This window comes from Panthera onca, chromosome D2, assembly GCF_046562875.1.
Source record: "Panthera onca isolate mPanOnc1 chromosome D2, mPanOnc1 haplotype 2, whole genome shotgun sequence".
In the NCBI taxonomy this organism is placed as follows: domain Eukaryota; kingdom Metazoa; phylum Chordata; class Mammalia; order Carnivora; family Felidae; genus Panthera; species Panthera onca.
This window is the reverse complement of record NC_138349.1, coordinates 7724419-7748746: the sequence shown is the minus strand read 5'-3', so window position 1 is coordinate 7748746 and position 24328 is coordinate 7724419. Positions and strand designations below refer to the sequence as shown.

General features: G+C 54.8%; 1 protein-coding gene across 4 annotated transcripts in view; it reads left to right on the top strand.

Moving 5' to 3' along the window:
* LHPP (phospholysine phosphohistidine inorganic pyrophosphate phosphatase) overlaps window positions 1-24328 on the top strand; it is a 117628-nt gene that overhangs the window by 78198 nt on the left and 15102 nt on the right. The window contains exon 7 of one of the 4 annotated variants that reach the window (XM_060641249.3): window positions 15760-15801. The exons of the other annotated variants lie outside the window; for them this stretch is intronic. Within the exon in view, the coding sequence (XP_060497232.2) occupies window positions 15760-15801 (42 nt within the window). The remainder of the gene's footprint in view (window positions 1-15759; window positions 15802-24328) is intronic. 4 annotated transcript variants of the gene reach the window in all.

Below are 24328 nucleotides of genomic sequence, written 5' to 3'. Positions count from 1 at the left end.
AGTACAACTAAAAACCCCTGGACATTGGGCATTGTACACACAGAAGAAGACTCTGGAAGGTGGAGAGAGAAAGGCACACAGGCTAGCAGCCTTGGGACCTGAGGAATGACAGCGGTGAGCTCCTTGGGCTGTCTTTTTGCATCATTGACCCCAGACTGGGGGTGGGAGAGGCCAGAAACTGGAAACACCAATGGGCACAGACAGAAAAGCCCCACAAAAACCTAAATCTAAAAGGTTTAAACCTAAAAACAAAAATCTAAAGAGGTTTAACCAAAGGACAGACAGGCGGCCTAGCAAGACAGAAAACCTGTAGACAATGACCCCTCTACGCCAGCCAGATACGGCAGCAAAACTGTGGTCCGTCTCCGCCCTTGCCAGCAAGGGCCAAATGGGGAGCCTGGACCCTCATGAGGCTATAATGAGCCCCCACCACTAGGGGGGGCAGTATCGGAGAAGGCCAAGTAGGGAGCCAGGAGCCAGGTGGTAATGAGGGCCCCTCAACTGGGGTAGCCGTGGAGGCCACGTGGAGATCCTGTGCTCTGCCCTCATGCAGTGGTAATAAGGCCACTTCACCCCCCACTTCCTCCCACACACAGCGTCAGTGGAGGCCATATGGGAAGCAATCATGAGGCATTTCTGCTCCCGCCCTCGACCAGCCGTCATTAGAGCCTCTCCCCCACCTCAGTGTCAACAGAGGACCAGTGAGGAACCTGGACTTTCATCCTACCTGGGAGCAGTGAAGTAGCTCTAACCCCCTTCTCCTGCCGGAGATGTGTCCAAAAACCCACTAACAGAGAAGGTTTCAGTAAGACCCAGAGTCTCATACCATAGTACCTCAAATGTTCAGGCTTCAATACAAAATCACTTGTCGTGCCAAGAACCAAGAAAATCTCAACTTGAACGGGACAGGACAATCAACAGACTCCAGCACTGAGGTGACACAGATTTAGGACCAGGATTTTAAAGCTGCTATTACAAGAATGCTTCAACAAGCAATTGCAAGAATGCTTGAAGCAGACGATAAAGTAGAAAGTCTCAGCAAAGAAGTGGAAGATTTCAAGAAGAACCAAATGACGATTGTAGAACTGAAAAATACAATAGCCAAAATAAGACAATCAGTGGATGGGCTTGGTAGCAGAACTGAGGACAGAGGAGACAATGTGGGAACATGATGATAGAAAAATAGAGGTTGTGCAATCAAAGGAGGAAAAAATGGACCGAAGAAAACGAACAGACGTTTCACCGAGATGATATGGAGATCAGCACGTAAAAAGATGTTCTGCATCGTTAGGTGTTAGGGAGATGCAGATTCAGACCACAATGAGGTATCACTATCAGAATGCCTAAAATAAAAAATAGTCCCAACAACACATGCTGATGAGGATGCTGAGAATCTAGAAGACTGTGGCGTTGGTGGGAATGTGAAACGGTATGGCCCCTCGGAAAAGTTGGGCAGTTTCTTAAAAATCTAAACACGCAACTGTCATAGGACTCAACAGTGGCACTCTTGGGCATTTATTACAGAGAAATGAACACTTATAATTCACGTCAAAACCTGTCCTAGCAATTTTTCCCCAAGCCTCAAACTGGAAGCGACCCAGATGTTCTTTGGTGGGTGACTAGTTCAGCTCTAGGTCCATTGCACGGAAAGGTGCTTGGCAAAGGGGAGAAACGGACAATTGATACGCTGGATAGATCTCCAGTGATAAAAGCCTATCCCCAGGTTACGTACCATCTGACCCTGAGTATATAACGTTTCCAAAAAGATAAAATTATAATGATGGAGAACAGACTCTTGGTTGGCAGGGATTAGGGAGGGTGTGGGAGAGGGGAGGGGGGAGTGGGCGTGGCTACAAAGAGCAGCATGAGGGATCCTGATGGGATTGAAACCTTTTTTTTTTCTTTTTATTCTTTAAATTCTTTTTTAACGTTTGTTTATTTTTGAGAGTGAGAGAGAGAGAGAGAGAGAGAGAGAGTGCGCACAAGCAGGGGAGGGGCAGAGAGAGGGAGACACAGAATCTGAAGCAGGCTCCAGGCTCTGAGCTGTCAGCACGGAGCCCTACGGGGGCTCAAACTCATGAACCATGAGATCATGACCTGAGCCGAAGTCGGACGTTTAACCGACTGAACCACCCAGGCGCCCATATGCTTAGTAGATTTCTTATAACTGTGTGTGATCTACAATTATTCAATTCAGTTATTGATAATTATTGATTATATCTGACTGATAATTATTGATAATTATTAGTAATTATTCAGTTATTAACTGTTTATTCAAAATAAACAGTTTACTCAACATGCCCTGGAACAAGGAGGAGGGGTACCCTTTGTGTGTAGCAACTCAGAAAAATGCCTGTGATATAAATCAGAAGTGCCAGGGGCCGATGATGGACTGTTCAAGGGTGATAGCAATTCCGGAATAAGCATGCTCGTGGGGAAGGACGCAGGAAGACAACATTCCCAGGTGCCCAGGTGGCTGACTCGGAGGGCTGGATCGACCTGTCGTTTGTCTGTCTGTCTGAACACCCGTCTCCTGCTGTGCTTCCTGGTTCCTCAGTGGGAGACAGATGAGGAGAGGACAGTTGCTCTGTGGGATGGGGGAGGCGGGCCGTGTGCTGTGCTGTGGAATTATGGGTTATGTTTCTTCTCTGTCTCTAAGTTCTAAGCGTGTGTGCTGATTATATTATTTTCTTATGATGGAAGAAGTCACATATTTAAAAAGGAAAGCAGACAAGCAAAGTTAAGCTCTTCTGCTGGCCATTCTCGGGGAGCTCGTGGGGCACACTGAGCTGCTAGACAGTCATCTGACAACAGCCCTGGGTTCTAGGGACGGGAGAGGGGACATGTGCTGTGACTGCTTTGCTGCTGGGGCTTTGCCCCGCGCTTCCCTGACGTGGCAGGACCAGATGGTGGTGGGGAACAGCCACCCCTGCTCCACCCTGGTTCCCCACCGAGCAATAACCCAGGAGGCAGTCTCCGGGCGGGAGTGAGGGGGGTTGTCACAGGAGCCTGTGTCTCCACTCAGCAGTCACGTTCTCACCCCCACATGTCCCGTGTTCGGCTCTGTGATATCGTGATTTCCAGGAAGAAATACATATTTGGTCCTCGTCTCTGGCACAGAGCTCCGAAAACCTTTGGAATTCCCTAAGTGGTAAGAGGATAAAGGTGTCTCATATTCATAACAAACCCCTTGCAACCACATCTGAGGCCACTGTAGGGAAGCTCTTAAGGATGCGGCTGGTTGCCAGGGAAGCCAGCCACGTGGTTAGAGAGTCGGTACTTGGTGCGTCACCCCCCAGCCCCCTGGGGGAGAGCAGAGGGGCTGGAGAAGGACGTCAGTCACCAAGGCCAGTGATTTCATCACCCGTGCCTTTGTCATGAAAAGTCCCTAGGAACCCAGAAGGATGGGCTTCTGGGAGCTTCCGCGGTGGTGCACGGGTACGGGTGCCGGGGGGAGAGTGCTGTGCTTGGAGAGGGCATGACAGCTCTTCGCCCCTTTCCCTGAACCTCGAGTTCTGTGAGCTGTTCCAGCAAGTTCATTGAACCCGAGGAGAGGGCGGTGGGACCCTGACCTGTAGCGGGTAGATCCGAGGCACAGTGACGCCCGGCCTGTGATTGGCGTCTGCAGTGGGGGAGGGGCCGTCTCCTGAGACTGAGCCCTTGGCCCAGAGGATCTGATGCCGTCTCCAGGTAGACAGTGTCAGGGCCGAGGTGGGCTGTAGGCCCCGCGCCTGGCCGGGTGGGGAAGACGCCTCGGGGGCTCCACCCACCCTGACGCTCGCCCTGCCCCGGGTTTGCAGATGTGACACCTGCCGCAGGCCAGGCCCACCGGAGACCCTCAAAGGCCTCCGCTGGGCGGACCCCCCTTCGGACAGCAGCCGCCGCGGGCTGAGAAGTGTTTTCCCTCCCTTGGAAACGTCTGGTGGAGACGGAGGGGTTTTGTTTGTTCGCTTGCCTGTTCTTCAGGCCCCTCGCAGAAGCAAGGACTGGTCTCCCTCGTGTCCTTTGTTAGAAATGAATGAAGAGCACGGGGCCTGCTGGCTTGCTGTACAGGTCACTGTCCCCAAGAACTCGCTGGCCCTTCTCTGCTAAAGTGCATCTGTAGTTAGGGTTACGGTTTAGTCTGTGGGGAGCAGGACCCATCGAGCTGCATTTCCAAATTTTGCACTTACTCTTAGAAAGGGTGCTATTTTTATTATTTACTGATTTATTTTGAAATGTTTCTTTTATGCTCGAGAGAGAGACTGAGAGAACGAGCGGGGGAGGGGCAGAGAGAGAGGGAGACACAGAATCCGAAGCAGGCTCCGGGCTCCGAGCTGTCAGCACAGAGCCCGACGCGGGGCTGGAACCCACAAACCGCGAGATCGTGACCTGAGCTGAAGTCGGACGCCTAACCGACTGAGCCATCCAGGCGCCCCGAAAGGGCACTATTTTTAATTTGATCGCCGCCAGCCCGGAGGCTAAATCCGACCCCATGTCCCTCGACCACGCCAGTTGGGAGAAGAGCCCAGCGCCCAGAAGGCTGATAAGGAAGCGAGGCAGCCCCAGGCCGTTTCCTGGGTGGCCGCTTTCACCCAAGAATTTCAAGGTTTTTCTGGTATCCGTTCTTGGCACATGTCAGGTGGGGGTAGAAGCCCAGCTCCCACCGTCCGGCATGCAGCTGGAGGCCTAGGGGCGTTCGGCCTCGTTCAAGGTCGCCGGGAGGCAGCTGGAGACGCTGGCGTGCAGAGCCTGGGACGCGGCTGCCAGCTCCCTGCTCCAGCCGTGCATCGTGTTACAGCGGGGTCGGAACTGGGTCGGAAGGCCGCCGCTGCCCTTCCGTGTTAAGGAGAAAACCGGACTTTATCCTTTTTGAAACACGACAGAACAAAGGCGCCTAAGCGGAGAGCGAGTGCCCCGGCGGTCCCCCGAGGGCCTCCAGGGAGGCTGCTCAGTGTGGGCGCCCGGCCGCGGGGTGGCCTGCAGAGCGGGGCTCCGCTGCCCGCAGTGCTGTGTTTGTTGTGGGGGTTGCCAGGCCACGCTCAGGAGCGTCAGCAGGCGAGGCCCCAGGACAGGTGCTCCAGCCCAGTGACTCCCCGGCCCAGCCGGGCCAGCGGGCGGCACCTTCTCCAGCTACCCCTCGGGGGCCTGGAGGCTGGACTTGTCATCCTGTCCATGCCCAGGCACCCTCACGGTACCAGGAGGCTGGCTGGCATCGCTGGGTCCCCAGAGACCCCCCCCCCCGCTCTCGGGAGTACCACGGTGTACTCAGTACTCAGTACTCAGGCGTGCTCAGTACTCAGGCGCGGTCCTTACTTGTCCCCCTGGGGCACTAAGCCAGGAGACCTTGTGTGCTGGCCACCATTGCAGGGCCTCTGCCCGCTTTCCTCTGGTTTTCCCAACATCGACCCTAAGCCTTTGGCTCAGGGGGCGCGTGTAACTGTGGGTCAGGCCTGTGGAGCGAGCTGGGACCAGCTTACACATCTCTTCTCCACTCTGTTCAGCCGTATCGCGTTGGCAGCTTGAACTTGGACACGGAAATATTCACACCTTGCCAGTCTGCAAACACTCACAGGCCGGGGTTTGCTCCCACCCCCTCAGGGAGCTAGATCCCTGGCACACCTCCAGCTTCTGGGGACTTTGGTGCAGAGCGAGTGGCGTCCCCACAGAGACTTGACCAGGTCACCCTGAGGCCCGTCAGGCTGAGAGGTGGGTGGGCCGCCGACCTGTTTCCCTAGACGACAGAGGCCGGGGGTCTGAGGGCAAACCGCCGTGCCTGGAGGCTGTTCGTCTCAGCCACCCGAACAGTTCCCATTGGATTTCCCCAGGTGGCCCCGCTTTGCCCAGAAGCAGGGCCCCCACCTCCCCAGGTCAGGCGCCCCATTTCTATGCGTGCCGGCGTTCCAGGCCACACACCTGTATCCAGCCTGCTCAGCTGCCAATCTAGTGAGGGGGTCCCCACAGTGAGGAGTGCAGGGGAGGGGCAGGGAAGGGGCAATCGCTCGGGGCTCCAGAATCTCAGGGCTGGGGCTTTTGCCCAGTCTCAGGGTCCCAGAGGGTGTGGATCTCACACCTCCGTCCTCAGGACCCCCAGCCCTTTGATCTCAGATGTGATGAATGCCGGGAAGGGAAAGACCCAGGGAGCCTGATATTGGTGGGGAATGACTGTTACCAGCAAGTTTTATCTGTTCTTTGTTTTAAATGTTCATAGCATGGGGGCACCTGGGTGACTCAGTCGGTTAAGCATCTGACCTCAGCTCAGGCCGTGATCTTGCGACTCATGAGTTCAAACCCCCCACCCGGTGGCTCTGTGTAGACAGCTCAGAACCTGGAGGCTGCTTCAAATTCTGTGTCTCCCTCTCTCTACCCCTCCCCTGCTCACACTCTGTCTGTCTCTCTCAAAAATAAATAAACATAGGGGCGCCTGGGTGGCTCAGTCGGTTGGGCAATCGACTTCGGCTCAGGTCATGATCTCGCAGTTTGTGAGTTCAAGCCCCGCGTCCGGCTCTGTGCTGACAGCTCAGAGCCTGGAGCCTGCTTCAGATTCTGTGTCTCTCCCCTCTGTCTAACCCTCCCATGCTCATGCTCTGTGTCTCTCTGTCTCTCAATAATAAATAAACATTAAAAATTTTTTTTAAATAAATAAAAATAAATAAACATAAAACAATCTTTTAAAATGTTTATAGCATAAAGTACATGATTCTGAAATGTACAACTTGGTGAATTTGTACATACGTGCACATGTGTGAGCTTCCACTCAGATCAACATAGGGAACAGTCCAGCCTCCAGAAGGTTCTCTTGCGCCCCTCCCCAGGTAACTATCATTCTGATTTCCCACCAATAGATTAGCCTTCCCACTTTTATGTGTCCCTCAGAGCGGATGAGGAAGTCCCTTTACTTGGAGAAGATTTTGATTATTAACTTAGGTTTAAAGGCTTCTTTGTAAGAGGCAAATCTGGCCAAGTCCTCCCGGCTTAAAATATCTCTGGGGGCTCCCAGGACTACCATGAAGATTGTGTCCATTCCAGAAACAGCTTCACCCTGAGCCAATCGGAACCTGCCCTTCAGATCTCAGGTTGGCTGTCACTTCCTCCAGGAGGCACCCTCTGTCCCCACAGCACCACACCGTAGCCCCTCACAGCCCTTCTGGCTGTCCCTGCTGTCCTCGGACTTGCCGTCTGCCCTGCTGGATGGAGGGCCACTCCCGGCCCCATCACACAGCCCCTGAATCGGGTTCCATCTGGGGCAGCTCCGTGCGGCTAACTGTCATTAAGCACCTGTGAGTCAGGCACCGAGCTGGCCCTGGGGACTGTTGGGGGGGGGGGGGGGGGAAGGGGACGGTCCAGCTGGGGTTGGTCCAAAATCAGAGCTTTTACCCTCTGAGCAGCCAGGTTTAAAAAATGTTTTAATTGAGATTATAATTCATGCACCATGAAATTTGCTTTAAACTGTGCGATGTCAGGGTTTCCGGTTTTTAGAATATTCACAAAGTCACCGCTATCTAATTCCAGAGTATCTCCATCACCCCACAAAGAAACCCTATACCCATGAGCACTTTCTCCCCATCCCCCAGGGCCCCAGCCCCTGGCAACCGCTAGGCTACTTCAGCCTCTGTGGATTTTTGCCTGGTGCAGACATTTCGTGTAAATGGAATCACACACCATTTGTCCTTTAGTGCCTGGCCTTTTTTTTTTTTTTTTTAAGTTTTATATTTATTTATTTATTTATTTATTTATTTATTTATTTATTTTATTATTTTTTTTAAACGTTTATTTATTTTTGAGACAGAGAGAGACAGAGCATGAACAGGGGAGGGGCAGAGAGAGAGGGAGACACAGAATCTGAAACAGGCTCCAGGCTCTGAGCAGTCAGCACAGAGCCCGACGCGGGGCTCGAACTCACGGACCGTGAGATCATGACCTGAGCCGAAGTCGGACGCTTAACCGACCGAGCCACCCAGGCGCCCCTATTTTTATTTATTTTTGAGAAAGATACAAAGAGCAAGCGGGGGGAGGGCAGAGGGAGAAGAAGACAGAATCCAGAGCAGGCTCCACGCGGTCAACGCAGAGCCCGATGCGGGGCTCGAACCCACGAACCATAGACCGTGACCTGAGCCGCAGTCAGATGCTTTAACCCACTGAGCCACCCAGGCGCTCCTGACCTCGGGTTTCCTCTGGCTGCTCTGTTGGATCAGATGACGGGAGGTGAGGGCAGAAGCAGGGAGAAAGAGCACTTAGGAGGCTTCTGCAGGAATCCCATGGAGAGGTCGTGGTCGCTCGCACAAGTTGGGATGAGCATGTTGTAGAGAAGCTTTTTTAAATGTGTATTTATTTTTGACAGAGAGAGAGGGAGAGAGAGACAGAGCATGAGTGGGGGAGGGGCAGAGAGAGAGGGAGACATAGAATCCAAAGCAGGCTCTGAGCTGTCAGCACAGAGCCCGACGCGGGGCTCGAACTCACAAACCGTGAGATCGTGACCTGAGCCTCGGTCAGTCGCCCGACCACCTGAGCCACCCAGGCGCCCCTGTCCTCCTGGCCTCTTACGTGTACATAAACGCATCCTTTGTCGCTTTGATGGGATCGTACCCTAAGCGTGAAGTTCAGCGGTCCCGTTGTTCCCCCAGGATACCCTGCTGTCTGTGTCTCGCCTGTAAGGAGCCACCACCCCCGTTTTGCAGCCACACGCATGTGGCACATGCTTGCACTGTTGTATATTTAACGATCCCCAGACTGGTAGACATTGCTTTTTCTGGCGTTCCACTATTTTAAACAGTGTTGCAGTGAAAATGCCTATGCAAACATATGCGTATTTTTAAAAATAAACTTTATAGTTTGGAATAATTTCATAGTTACGGAAGAGTTACCAAGATGGCAGAGGGTTCCTGTCTGCCTTTCACCCAGCCTCTTCTCTGGTTAACATCTTCCGTTTCCATGGGCCACTGGTCACAATTAATGAACTGACATTGGTACGTTTATTGGTTCATTTTAAATAAACTCTAAACCCTATATGGATTTTTACCACAAGCATGTTTTTGTACACTCATTTGATTGTTTATGTTTTTAATGTTAATTTTATTTATTCTGAGAGAGAAAGCACGAGCTGGGGAGGGGCAGAGAGAGAGAGAATCCCAAGCTGTTTACTTATTTGTTTTAAAAAAATTGTTTTTAATGTTTATTTCTGAGAGCGTGCGAGCAGGCGAGGGGCAGAGAGAGAGGGAGAGAGAGAATCCCAAGCCAGTTCTGCACCGTCAGCACAGAGCCTGACGTGGGGCTCGATCTCATGAATAGAGAGGTCATGCTCTGAGCCGAAATCAAGAGCCAGACGCTTAACCGACTGAGCCACCCAGGAGCCCTGATTGTTTCTTTAAAATAACTTCCCCAAAGTAGAATTGTCGGGTCAGAGGGAACGTCTAGAGGCTCAAAGTGAAAAGGTGCCAGCTCCCGGTTATGTAGCGATTAGACAGACATAGGAGGGAGACAGCTTCCCCGCACCCCGCCTAGAACACAGGAGATTCCCCGTTCTCGAATGTGATTCCTGTCCCTGACACTGGGACAGGTCCGAGTTTGTGTTCGAAGCCTGGGAGGTGAAAGGCCACCCTCGCGGCCTCCAGGAACGCGGGCCCCGCGCCTACGGCACAGCACGGCTGTGCCCCCGCGGTCACCGTGCTGTGCCTGTCCGCGAACACGCCAGGCTCGGGCTGTGCCTCCCCGGTGCCCCGGGGCCTTGAGAGCCGTGTCTGCAGCTGTGGCTGGCATAGACCGGGTGCTCAAAACCTCCGTGCCGGCTCCTCCCCACAGCGCTGAGTTACATCCCCGTGCGTTCTCTGTGTGCCTGCATGTGTCAAACCTGCAAGGCAGGCAGATGAGCCCTGCCTGTCAAAATATTTGTTGTCACACAGGATAGTAAGTCATTTTTGACATATGGCTCTTGACTCACAGCTACAGCAAACAGAACAACAGCGCACAGGGGCTGCAGGTTTGCTGGAAAGTGGGAGTCGGGAAGATGCACACGGGACTCATTCGCTCCCCTTGAGCAGGGCCCTTGAGGAGGGGACTGCGTCACAGGCACCTTGGTTTCCTAGAACTTCACACACAGAGGGCCTTGCTCTCTGATGGGGGCTTATGTTGGCTTAAAAAAATTTTTTTTTTTTATGTTTATTTATCCTTGAGAGACAGAGACAGAGTGTCAGTGGGGGAGGGGCAGAGAGAGAGGGAGACACAGAATCAGAAGCAGGCTCCAGGCTCCGAGCTGTCAGCACAGAGCCCGACGCGGGGCTCGAACTCACGAAGCGTGAGATCATGACCTGAGCCGAAGTCGGACACCTTACCGACTGAGCCGCCAGGTGCCCCTCGTTGGCTTTAAACTCAATGAGGTGTCCTGTGTGCAGAAGGGGTGGGTGCCTCGGGACTGTGGAAAATCAGAGGCAGGGGGCTGTTTCTAAGGCTTCAAGTTCACAGGGACCGACCCCGGCATCTGTGCTGCCCCAAAGACACAACCAAAATCCTGAGGAGTCTGGACCAAGGGAGGGGAGTGGTCAAGTTCCATTGAGTCCTTGAATGGCCCCAGGGGACGCAGCCTGTAAGGTGGATGAGAGGGAGGATGTGCGGAGAGAGGAGCTGGGAGGGAACAGAATGCAAGGCGAGGGAAGGGTGTGGGGGCAGAGGTGCAGAGCGGAGGAACAGGGACCTGTCATCTTGAAGAACTAAGAATAGATTCCAATGTTTGACTTGCTGAGGCCACGCGTCTCCTCATGGCCTCGCAGTGTGAGGTCGCTCACGGGGCTTCTGGTGTTCAGATGTCACAGGCTGCAGGGTGGCTTGGCCCAGGCCCGCTGCTCTCCTTCTCCATGCTCCCCCCAGGAGACCCACACAGGCCTTAAGCCCCACCATGGGGTTCTTCCCCGGCCTCTGCGTCCTTGCCCATCATCAGACACCTCCAGCCCGGGGACTGGAGGTTCCCAACGGAGCCCTTTGGGAGTTTAAGCAGAAACAGAACACGCGCCTGGCATTAGCGTGCTGGATATTCGGCAGGGGAACTAGGGAGTATGGCAGAGGATTCTGGTAGGTTCAACTTCAGCCTAGCCATCAAGGTTAATGGCACTGCAGTAAGACCTTACGTGCTCCCTACGACGGACCGAGAAGGGTGCCTCAGCCCTGTGAGTCCTTCCCCGTGAACCACGGGAAAATGTCAGACATCATCACGTTGAGGAAGGAGTTGAAGGCGGGGACCTGAACAGCCCCTCGTGCACATGCGTTCGTCGCACCATTGCTCACGATAGCCGAAAGGTGGAAACAGCCCAAGTGTGCGTCCATCAGCGGGTGAGGGGATAAACAAAACGTGGTCTGTCTGTATGGTGGAATATTCCTCAGCTGTGAAAAGACACAAAGTTCTGACGCAGGCCACACCACGGGTGAACCCAGAAGACGCGATGCCGGGTGAAATAAGCAGACGGAAAGGGACAACGATTGTATTATTCCACCCGTGTCAGACATCCAGACTAGGCAAGTTCGTAGAGACAGAAAGTACGATGGCGGCTGCGGGGGGCTGGGGGGAGGGGAGGTGGGATGTTCTTGCTTAACGGGGACAGGGTTTGTGTTTGGGGCAACGAGAAAGCTTTTGAACTAGTTCGTAGTGATGGTGGCACAGCACTGGGAATGTAAGGAATCCCACCATACGCTTCACAAGGATTAACATGGCAGGGGCGCCCGGATGGCTCCGTCGGTGAAGCGGCCGACTTCGGCTCGGGTCACGATCTCGCGGTCCGTGAGTTCGAGCCCCGCGTCGGGCTCTGTGCTGACGGCTCGGAGCCTGGAGCCTGTTTCGGATTCTGTGTCTCCCTCTCTCTCTGACCCTCCCCTGTTCGTGCTCTGTCTTTCTCTGCCTCAAAAATAAATAAACATTAAAAAAAAAAAAATTTTTTAAATAAATAAATAAATAAATACACACACCTTGAGGGACAGCCGAGGAAAGGGTCCCTGTTCTCTCTCCAAGGAATGCCACGTTTCCTCCCTCCCTTCTCTCTGCTCAGATGCCACGTATTGGTCAACCCCAGCTGCCAGAACAAAACACCACAGACTGGGGCCGAGACACTGGGCGTTTATTTTCTCCCAGTTCTGGAAAAGAAAACGTGGCTCTCAGCTGCACTGATCATTTCTCTGTGGCCCGGAACACTCAGGCCTGGTTCTTAATCACATTGTTCTCTGAACACCCAGGGTTTTGATTATTAGCTGTCGAGGATGACTTCATGTGGAGATTTTACTGCCTCATGGCGTGCACGCATATTTAAAAAAGAAAAAAAAAAAAAAACCTGGCAGGACTAGAGTGAAAATACAGCTTTCCCAGAAATATATTTAAAGAAGAAGAAGAAGAAAAAAAAAAAAGCCATTAAGAACCCAGAAAAACATAAAGCACTAGTGTGAAGTGCGAGGCAGCGAGGGAATTCGGGGGGCGGGCCTGGGCCACAGCGGTAGGGTCAGACCCCTCTCCCTATCCTGCCCCCCTCCGCGTTCCCCCCCACAGCCCGTCCCCCGGCCTTAGAAGCACAGGGCACAAGGCTGCATAGACACACACAGCCTTCCTCCCTCCCTGAGCCGGAGGACCAGGAGGGCCCCAGGGCGGGGGCCCCAGATGGAACGCCCGCGGTCAGTGTCCACGCTGCCGAGGGACACCCGCCATCCCTGCTCCTTCCTTCTACAGCCAGTGAGTCCCCGGGCTCCGCCTCCACCCCATCTGGCCTGCGCCCGTGTCAAGGTGGCGTGGCCGTTGGTCCCTCTGAGCCCTCCGGCGCGTTGCCCCATTCACACAGCAGCCTCTAAAGGAGACCAAGCGGGAGGCGAGGGAGGTTAACAATGGTGCCCGCTGAGCGCTCGCTCGTGTTAGGCCTGATGCCGACTCATTTGGTCACTAATAGGAAGTAGGTGTCGTTATCCTCCCCACTTGAGAGCTGGGGGAACAGGGCCCAGAGAGGTGCCGGCCGCCCAGGTCTGGGGTCGGCCACGCGATGAACCGGGTGTACCGGTGCTCCCGGCCACCGGGTTCTGCACCCTGGGGACCAAGGCCAGACGGCTCGCCCGAGCTCCAGCCAGCCAGAGACGGGCTGTCCCCTGGACCCACACCAGCCTCCTGGGCACGGAGGGCGCGCCTCTCAGCCCCCCACCCCCGCCCCGTGCAGCCTCGTTCCCCCATCTGACCTCCTCTTTGTAGCAAGGCATCCCCCTGGAATGGGCCCACCCTGCGATTTTCTTGATCCAAAGAAAAAACTTAATTAGGTTCATAAACTGTCACACTTGACGCTCTCCAGAGGGCCTGCCTCCGGTTTCCAGGGCCCCCGGGGAGGCTGAGGCCCGGAGGCAGGCGGCAGGCAGGCTTGCCTGTGTCTGCCCCTCACCCCTCCCTTTGCAGAGGAGGCCGGGTGGCCTTCGAGGCCTGGCCCGGCCCTGTCTTCCCCGCCTCGAAACGTGGCGATGGGGGTGCCTCCCTCCATCCCTCATGGCAAGGTGGCGACGGGCCCCCCTCCCCCCACACACGTGCACATGCGCGCACACACCTTTGCTCCTTACTGGCGTCTCTGCAGACCGCGCGTCCTCTCTCAAAGCCCCTTTCGTGCTGTGATTAGCCGTTCTCACTCCTGTGCGATGATGCGTTCATGTGTGTGTCCCCACCCCTACCCTCTCCCGGGCTGCGAGTCCCCTGAGGGGAGGCCACACCATCACGGTCACCAAGGTCCCCAGCACCGGCCCAGACAGGGAAGCCGGCTGAGGGAACACTAATGCCTCCAGGATTCGGGGGATTACGCCGTTTGTCTTCTGCCCCTGCCGCTCTTTCCGGAGGCTGCCCGAACCTTCCTCGGTGCCCAGCCTCCAGCGGGCACTCATTCTTGGCTTGCACGCTTCGGTTTTGGCCTTTGGAACAAGAGCCTTTTGTATCATTTATCTTTGGCCGCACCCTTGTCAGGCTGCTTGGAGGGCCCCTTTGAGGCCCAGAGAGGTTTCTAGTAAAGGGCATTCCATTGAAAAGGGATTTCCCAGGCACATAATCTGGGAGAAGCTGGCTGCTTTAGCCTAACGGGCTGACCGCCCCGGTGCTGAAGCACGTGCTCCCCAGGGCCTCCCAGACGCTGTCGTTGGGTCTCTGCCTCTTCAAGACACGTCTTCCCAGCGCTTTTCCGAAGCACACACGTGTCCTAGCTGGCCGAGCGCGACCACAGGATCCTTCTTCCTGGGAGCGTCTCCTGGCACCGGGGTTTGGTGTGCATTCGGCAGAAGGCGCTCCCACCCAGGGCAGTCCCCCCACCACCATGGGGCTGGCAAGTGTGAGTCACTCCCGCCTCTGGATGGAAATAGCTACTGGAAAGAGGTACAAGAATCATAACACTGAAGGCCTTCCAGTTTCCCTCAACTCTGTTCATGCGACATGGCACCGGCAGGGAAAATCGCACATAGGACCTATTGATTTAGAGGCCTGGCCAGCCTCGGGAAATGAGCCTTTCAGGCTGGGCCAGGAAGGCAGCCAGAGTTACATTACAGCACGTCAATGTATGGCTGTCCCCCGGTGTGCATTCCAGTCTCCCGTTGATGGACGCGTAGATGGTTTCCAATTTTTGCGTGATTATAAATCATGCTGTGGTGAACCGTGCTGGCAGGCCTTCTTGTGCAAATGTGCTAGGTTTTCTTGAGGACAGTTTCCCCCCCACTTGCCAGGTAATAAGCATCACCGTGGAGAGCTGGTTAAATACACATATTACCAGGTCGGTCCTGGCGGGTCTGACTTCGGAGCCAGGAATCTTTGATTTCCTTCAACAATACTTCAGTGAGTCCTGTTACCGGGGGAGGCTAGCACACCCTGATTCAAGGGCAGGAGGGCTGGCCCGGAGCGACGGCCTCTCACAGTTTACCAGTTAGACGCTGCTGATCACTCCCAAGTGGATGTGCCCGTTTCTGTCCCCTCCAGCCGTGGAAGAGAAGCCTGTGTTCCCACATCCTCGCCAATTCTTGGTACTGTTAAGTTTCTGAAAAGCTTTTCCAAATCTGGAGGATGTGTAATAATATCTCATTTTAATATAAACTACATTCCCTGTACTTTGTGTGGGTTGAGCTCTTTTTCACATGTTTAATGACCAGTCAAGTTTCCTTTTGTGGATTATCTATTCATATCCTTTGTATACTTTACTATGGAATGCTTGTCATCTTTAAAATTACAGTTGACCCTTGAAAAACCCAGGGTTGAACTGCATGGGTCCACTTATACATGGATGTTTTATAGCACAGGGCTGTAAATGTAGTTTCTCTTCCTTATGATTTTCTTAGTATTTTCTGTTCTCCCACTTACTTTATTGTAAGAATACAGTATATATTATGTATGACATATTAAAAATGAGTCAATCGACTGTTTATGTTATTTGTAAGGCTTCCAGTCAACAGTAGGCTATTTTGGGGGAGTCACAAGTTATACATGGATTTGTGACTGCTGTGGGGTCCTAACCCCCACGTTCAAGAGTCAACTATAGTTTGTGACAGTTCTTAATAGAATCTACTCCTGCTTCTTTGTCGGGTGTTTGTGTTGCAAATATTTACTCCCAGTCTGTGGTTTGTGTCTCTAGTTAGTTTATGGAGTCTTACTGAATGAAAGTTTTAAGTTGAAATATATAATAAGATGTATTAATCATTTTGTTACAGTTTATGCATTTTGCGTCTTGTCCAAGACATCTTTCCCTCCCCATAGTTAGAAAGATATTCTACGTTTTCCTCCAGCAGTTTTAAAGTTTTACTTTGCTCATTCAGGTTCTACATCTACTTGACGTTGACTTGTGTGCATGGCATGAGGTAGGGATCGAATTTTATTTTCTATATAGTAACCAACAGTTGTTCAAACACTGATTTTCAGTAGCCCACCCTTGCCCCACTGACTTGGAATGCCACTTCTGTCCTGTGTGAGTTTTCCATCCTTGCTCTTATCAGTAAATATGTTTAAAAAAAAAAAACAGCTTGGGGTGCCGGGGTGGTTCAGTCGGTTAAGCCTCCAACTTTTGCTCAGGTCATGATCTTGTGGTTCGTGAGTTTGAGGCCTGCATCGGGCTCTGCGCTGACAGCTCAGAGCCTGGAGCCTGCTTCGGATTCTGTGTCTCCCTCTCTCTCAGCCCCTCCTCTGCTCACACTTTGCGCCTCTCTCTCTCTGTCTCAAAAATAAATACGTAAATAAGTAAACATTAAAAAAAGCAAACCAGCTTTATTGAGATAGAATCCATAACCACATACTTTATCCATTTAAAGAATACAATTCAGTGATTTTTAGCATGTACACACACCATCACCGTCAGTCAATTCTGGAACATTTGCATCACCTCTAAAAGAACCGTGTACCACTGTCCCCATCTAGCTACCCATCCCATCTCCCCAACCCAAAGCAACCACTCATCTGCTTTCTGTCCCTGTAGGTTTCCCTATTCATACATTTCCCCATTTCATACATTTCGTATGAACGGAACAATGCGAAAAGTGGTATTTTTTTTTTTTACTGGCTTCGTTCACTTGGGTATAAACCGAGGAGTGGAATTGGTGGGTCATATGGTAACTAATTTTTAATCATTTGAGGAACTGTCGGTCTGTGTTCCAAAGTAGCCACGCTGTTTTCCATCCCCGCCTGCAGTGCACGAGGCTTCTAACTTCTCTGCATCCTCTTCTGTGCTTGTTATAACTTGACTTTTTTGATTCCACTTGGTGGGTGGTAAAGTTATCATTGTGGTTTTGACTTGCGTTTCTCCTCCCTTTGACAAATCGGAGGCCATGAGGATTCACCCCTGTGTTTTCTGCCAAGAATTTTCTATTTTTAGCTCTTCCACGTAGAGCCACCTTGAGTTTATTTTTGCCTATGGTGTGAGGTAAGGGTACAGCCTTACTCTTTTGCATGTGGCTATTCTGTTGTCTCCACACAGGCGGGAAAAAGGCTACAGACCTCTTGTGGACCTCCACCTTGCTAATACTAATTTTACACCTTGCTAATACTAATTTTAATGACTCAAAACATGTTATAAATTAAAGGTTTTCTCATTTCAACAGACCTTTGCTGGATTAACAGTAATTAGGTTGTATTGTCATCATCTTGGGAATTGCCCGCCGTGCATCTGTGCACATGGGCTTATTTATACATGAGCATATACATCATCATGTCATGGAGTCTCTTAGGTTTTACCTAAGAGAAACTTCGAGGATTATCAAGTTCAAGTGGTATGCTTTAAATGTAACAACTAGCTGTTCGAGGGGCGGGGTGGGGGGGGGGGAGCCCTGATTGGTAGCCCTTGCCGCTTTCCGTGGCGTAAATACTGCCATCGGGGCTGATTTCAAGCCACCAGAGCGAGGTCGCCGAACGTGGTGTCGGGAAGATGTGCGATCAGTACAGGCTGGCTTAATTTTTGTTCTGAAAAAGAAACTGTGGTCCCACAACTCTTTCTGGGGCAAAACTGGTCTGTGTCAGGGATGTAGTCGTCAGCTGGTCTCACCCCCGACGCTTGTTTGTGGTTGTGCTGCCGTGGCCCTGGGAGAGGCGAGGAGGCTTGCGAGTCTGATCTTAGCAGAGCACAAAAACCGTCAGTAGGCTGCAAAGAAGCAAAGTGGCTTCCGGGTGGGCTGTAGAGAAGGGACAGGAAGGAGGCTGGGAGAGCAAAGGAGTCCCACTGCCATAGGAAATGCCACTGGCAGGGGCACTCTCTAGGCTCTGACCCCTGCACTGCCCACGTCAGATACACTTAGGAACCCTCAGAGGGAGCACCTGCGACCCTCGAGGGGAAGGCTGGGATCCGAACAGCCCAAGGGGTTCAGAAGATTCAGGGCCAGGGGATCTGCCCCAAGCCATACATATTTGCTCCTGACCTCCGAACCCCGGTCCCGGGGGAGGGGTCCCCACAGATGAGTGAGGCCGCCCCCAACTCAGCACGTCTGGGCAGGGGCTCAGCGAGCGACCTGCCCCGTCATTTGGACCGAGGCCACCTTCCTTCTCACACTGGCTGCTGTAACTTCCTCTTCTGCCCCTCGATTCAGTCTGAACGCTTCCCTCTCCCCGTTTGGCTCACTCTTCTTCTCCATCCTTTGCATCGACTCTGAGGCCAGGGGGCCCTTGACCACGATGTGACAAGAAATGCCCCTGGCCCTACCGTGCCCGGCCTCCCCCAGGTTACCACGGTCCCTCCGCTCGGCCTCCACGCCATTTGCCCTAGCAAATTCTCCAGTGTGGCTGGAATACATCCTGAGTTTAACACAAAGCAAAACAAAAAGGCCAAGCAACATTTGCTCAGACGTCGGGGCTGGGCCTGACCTCACTGGTGTCTGCAGAACCGGGAGGGCATGGCAGCCCCGGCTGAGTGCGGATGCAGGTAGGGCTGGCTGCCGGCCTTTGTCACGATGGGCATCCCAGACCCCCGGTCACACTGGCAATGCCACCCTCCCGGCCCCGAGAGGCGGTCCCACTGCCCACCGCCCCTTCCTGGCAAACCACGCTCACAGGTGCTCTGTGTTCACAGAGGGCAAGGCTGAGAAGATACAGCCCGCGGAATGGGCATTTGTTGAGATGTAAGGGCTCCGTGGGTTCTCAGTCCAGATGGAGCCGTGGGCACAGTGCATTGCAGCCTGGGCCCACCTCCAGGGTGACCACGGGGTCTGGCCACCCAGAAGCTTTGCTCTCTAGAGAGCAAGCTATGCTTTTTTTTTTTTAATGTTTATTTATTTTTCAGAGACAGAGAGACAGAGCGTGAGAGGGGGAGGGGCAGAGAGAGAGAGAGAGGGAGACACAGAATCCCAAGCAGGCTCCAGGCTCTGAGCTGTCAGCGCAGAGCCCGACGTGGGGCTCGAACTCACGAACCGTGAGATCATGACCTGAGCCGAAGGTGGACGCTTAACCCACTGAGCCACCCGGTGCCCCGCCAGCTATGCTTTTTAAATTTAAAAAAAGAAAAAAAAGAAGGAAAAGTTTTTGCCAGTGTCTGCACAAAGACCTCCATATTGGTGAGTTCTCACTCCTCAGGACCTGCTGTGACAGCTTGCAGGGGACAAGTGTGCCTTCCAAGGAGGGGGACGTACATGCCCAGTGGCCACCTTGTCCCCTGTGGGCGCACGGGGGCTGGCCCGCGTGTTGCCTTGTGCTCTAGGAGCCGAGGAAGGAAGAGCAAAGGGTAGAGAAAACCACATGCTCGTTCTCTTGACCAGCTGTGTTGCCGGCAACGTGTGGTTATTTATAACCGTGGCGGAGCGTCCATAAATCGTGGTTTTCCCCCAGCAGTGCAGCTGATGAGGACTCTGACATGATCTCATGGTGTCCCTCCGCTAAACCCTCTGGGAGAAAACGGCCCGCAGTCTGCAAGAACCGCAGCTTGTGCCCGGCCTGTGCAGACCCTGGCCAAACCCTGTTCTAGGGCCGCGGGGTTTACGAGCAGCCTCTGGGGCAGCATGTGCAGGAGGAGCGTCCGTGGGTGTTAACAGGGGCTACTCAAAGCAGGCTGACGGGTCGAACGGAGTTTGGCTTGTGCGCGGCGGGCACCTTTTCCCGAATAAAGCGGCTCCGAGCTTCGAGGTGGTGCCTCCCTGGGGGCCTGCCTGCTTACCGCGTGCACCGCAGGCCCTAATCTTTTATCCGCCCCGTTCACCAAAGCTCCCACTGCTGGACTGAGCCGTGCCCACCATTCTGGCTTCAAAGCCGCCTCCCAAGACACGGAGGCCACTCAGCAAAGATTCACACTTGGCTTCCAAGAGGTGACGCGGGCTCAGTTACGGAGCTGCTCCGGCACGATTCACGCTCCCCACCCCCGCCGTGCCCATGGCCGGACCGCAGACCAGAGAGGGTGTGGGCAGTGGCCCTGAGGGCTCAGCCTGACCGCTCTGTCCGGGGCCTGATGGGCCGGGAGGAGCTAGCCGGCCAATTTATGGGAGAACCCCACTCCCTGGAGGCCGCGCTGCCGCAGGGCTCACCCCTCCGCAAGTTCGATGCCAGTCCGGGACTGGCCCCTCAATTCCCACCCGTGTCCATCCCGGGCAGACCGGTTGGCCGTCCTGCATCTCTGGCGACACCCATGCTTCCCACCATCCCTCCGGGGCAGCGCAGGCCGCACTCTGCAGAACCGAGGTCGGCCTCTCGGTGCACACGGGGCCCCTGGGGCTGCAGCCCCTTGACGTGCAGGCCCCCCGCACGCATGGACTCTCCAGCGGCCCCCACCCCGCCCCGGCTTGGCTTTGAATGAGTTCGTTATTCCCAGCCCTGCCTCGGCATGCCTGGCCGCCAGTTTCTTCAGGCTGGCGGTGCTCGGAAGCTGGCCGTTGCCAAATCCAGTCGTTTGGCTTAATGTTTCAAGGCCAAGTCCTTTCAGGAAAGCTCTCTCCACCCTCACCCACCCCCTTAGTGAAATAGATGTGCAATTGATTGGCTTTGCGGGGTTTTAATCCATCGTTCTCTGCAAAGAATGGGGCGAAGGGCTCATTATTGATTCACGTAACAGTCTCCCTCTCCTTTCCAGAGTGGAAGTGGGAGACTAAGGAACACGAGCATTTCGAGGGTGGGGGCCGCAGAATTAGCCCTGGCCGAGGTCTGTGCACAGGAAAGTGCTGCGGGCTGCCAGGGAGTGACAGTGCCCATGGGTGGCCACAGGGACATGCTGGAACCTTCCGCACAGGGTTTGCTGCAGCTGGCCATCCCTGTTGGCGCTCCTCTCTGTGCCTGTGATGTTTCAAAAGGGCCGGCTTCATTAATAATCCATCTCTGTATTTAAACGCCCACCTCTTCCCCACGGCGGGAGGGGGCAGCGCCATGCCGGCTCCGGGCTCGGCCTTTCCTGGTTTTTCCTGGTGTGAGGGCGTGAAGGGCACACTGTCAGGGGCCTTTCTTGAGCTCCGGAGGCACCATCAGAGCCAAGAGAACTTTTCCTGGCTCAGAACCCTGAGTCTGTCTGTTCCGTCTGTCTGGAGCTTCCCTACACCTGCTGGGGGGGTGGGGTGGCGGGGGGTGGGGGGGAACCGTCCCAACAGAGGTGCCCAGTGGTGTGCGGATGAGGGAAGGGGAGAGACCCTGGACCCGGAGACAGAGCGGGGTCACAGCCCAGCACGGCCACTTGCCTGCTCTGGGACCGAGGGGAGCTTGCGGCCCCCAATTTCTGAGCCCGCTTTCTCATCCGTAAAACAAAGACTAGATCATCGCTGTGCAAATCAGGGACAGAATGGGTCCCTGGCGTGGGCTGTGCTTCATTACGTGAGGGAAGGGACTGTGGTTTTAGCACACACTGTTGCCCACCTCGTAGAGGGAAGCCGGATACCTGCCCCAGACGGAAAAGATCTCGCCCGTCACCATTCTTTCGTGAAATTTCTGCCAGAAGGCTTGAGGCTTTCGTGTCTCCACGGCTCTCTGCACAGGGAGCACACAGCAGCCCTCCAGGGTAGGGGGGCAGGCGGTAGACTTTGCAGGACACGGCCAAGAGGAGGGCGAGGGGGGTGTTCAGTGCTGTTTCGGGGGTCTGGGCTTGTTAATTCAAGAGATGGAGCTGGAGGCACGCCCCCCTCCCCCCCCCCCCCCCCCCCCGTGGCAGGAGGCACACCCCCCATGGCGGACCATCAACGAACATCCTGTTCATATCCCAGACTTCTGCCCTGGGAGCCTGACTCATCCCTGTTGTCCCAGGTTCCTCTGGAAAGCCAGGGCTCCACGCAGCACAGGTGGCCAATGTCAGCTCTAGGACAAAGTCTGGTGTAGAAGCTGAGGCCCGGAGAGGGAAAGGGACTTGCCCAACACACACACGGCCAGGCTTGGGCACTGGGCTGCCTCCCTTGTCCTGCAGGCATGGAAACTGAGGCAGCCCGAGGGACAGCCCAGCTGCCCATTAGAAGCACCTGGGGAGATCAGACCACCCAGCCCTCAGGCCAGACCCCAGACCAACCAAGTGAAAAACTCTCTGGGGTAGGGTTCAGGGGTCAGCATTTCCAGTCAATCTTTTCAAAGAACCAGCTGCTTGTTTCCGTGACATCCTCCGTCATTTTCCTGTTTTCCGTTCCTCGCTTTCTGCTCTGATCTTTTATTATTTCCTTCCTCTGTCTTGGGTTTATTTTGTTCTTCTTTTTCTAGTTTCTTAAGGTGGGAGCATAGATGACGGGTTCGAGACTTTGCTCTCTAATCACGAAAACGTCCAGGGCTACAAATTTCCCTCTGGGTCCTGCTTTAGCAGCACCCACAGCTTTGACGGCAGTGGGTGGTTCTAAGCTTCCTCTAAGCAGCCGGGTTTGAAAACCAGCCTCCACTTTCCAGGGTTCTGAGGAGGAAATTGGGCTTTGCCTGCTGAAGAGCTTTGTTTAGGGACCAGACATCATCAGGGCTGTCTGCTCTTCTCCTTCCCCCACCTCATAACACACTGGACAAGTTAATCCTCAAGTTTATATGGAAAACAAGTAAATAAGGAAGCCTCTGGGGTGGGGGTGGGGGTGAGGAGAGAACGAGGCAGGCCTTAACCTGCTGTTAAGCGGAGCACAAAGCCTCAGCTGTGGGGACAGGATGGAACAGTGTGGTCCTGGCGTGTGCCCGGGCCGAGGGGCCAGTGAGGGACAGCGTTCCTGCATGTGCCGGGCCCTGTGCCTGGCCTCTGGTGCCCCGGACGGCATCGTAGATGGCATCCAGGGCCCCTCTCCCTGTTGGATCTCCAGCCCACCCAGCACCCCGAGGCAGCCGGTCCTGGTACCCTCCTCCCACCCGTCACCAGACGAGTGCCTGCTGGTTCTCGAATCCTGGCGAGCCTGAGCCCTTAAAATACACTGCACTTCGGGGCTCCCGGGTGGCTTAGTCCGTTATGTGTCCGACTCTTGGTTTCGGCTCAGGTCACGTGCTCACAGTTTGTGAGTGTGAGCCCCACGTTGGGCTCTGCGCTGGCAGCACGGAACCTGCTTGGGATTCTCTCTCTCCCTCTGTCTCTCCCTGCTCCTCCCTTGCTTGAGCTCTTTCTCAAAATACATAAACACTAAAAAGAAAAAAAAAAAGGCATTCGTGTCTCCACGAATGGAGCTGGTGTGCCTCCAGCTCTGTCTCTTGAGTTAACAAGCCCAGACCCCCAAAACAGCACTGAACACCCCCCCTCGCCCTCCTCTTGGCCGTGTCCTGCAAAGTCTACCGCCTGCCCCCCTACCCTGGAGGGCTGCTGCGTGCTCCCTGCTCCTAGGGTGCGAGCCCCGAAGGCCGCCGGTGGAAAGCGCTGGGTGAAAGGCTGTATGGGAGAAGGTGTGTCATGGGGCCAGTCCCGGGAGTTGGGGAAAACCCTGACCCCGAAGCCTGAGCTGCGAGGGCTGCTGGGTTCCCCCCTCCCCGGGCCTGTTTCCCCGTCTGCAGAGAGGACAGCGTCTCCCTGCGGCTCACCGAGTAAACGCATCGGGAGGCCGTCACCCTCCTCACCCACGGCCCATGATGGCGGACGGGAGCCTGCTGGAGCTGTTTCCAGGGCTTTCTGGAGGCCGCAGGGCGGACTCGTGGGGGGCTGGTTTATGGCTTCCCAGTAAATCGCGGGACAGGACTAGGGTCTGCAGAAAATCAGAGCAGTGCTGAGTAGATGTCCTAGAAGAGCGGCTCGTCTGCCTGCCTCCTGGAGACGGGCCTGACGAAAACAAGACCCCGTCTAGGACTCGCCCAGGGCACGGCGGCCCGCCAGGAGCCGGGGCGGCTTGCGTGGGGTCCCCGCACACACAGTCGGCCCACGGTGGGGCAGGCCGCCCCGGCAGGCTGGCGTCCCCAGGGGCCGGAACGAACCGCCCGCTCACCGGGCGGGCGGCTTTGACCATTTACGAGGCGCCGTCTGGACTGTGACGAATGAGGTGGCATCCGTCAGCTTTTCGGGGAGCCTGGCCGGGGTGGAAGGTGCTAAGTAAATATGGGGGAGGGGCACTGGCCTCCCTGCTGGTTCACTCTAGGCTCTCCCTTTTTGTGCCTCAGTTTCCCCATCTGTATGGAGGCACGGATGAAGAGGGCCCCCTCCCCCTCCCCTGACCCCAGCCCCCATGTTTGTAAGTACAGGCAGGAGAGAGAGGGTCCTGGGAAGAACGGAGCCCAGGGACCCCCTTCTGCCCAGGCCTCTGCCGTGTGGGTGGCAGGCAGCCCGGGTGCCGAGATCTAGGCTAGCTCTCCAGGAGGACGTACTCTCCTCGTTTTGGGCCCTGGCAGGATTGCCTCGGGCCAGCATCTGTCCCTTCCTGGGCCTCGGGTTCCTCACCTGAGAAATGAGGGGTTGTGCCCTAAAGCCCTTCCAGCTTTGGGGTTTGGGGCTCGTTTGCTTTTCCCTTGGTTGTGTTTCATCCAGCAGGTTCAAGGAAGGTGCTGCCACTGGAGTCACAACCGGGGTCCGAGTCC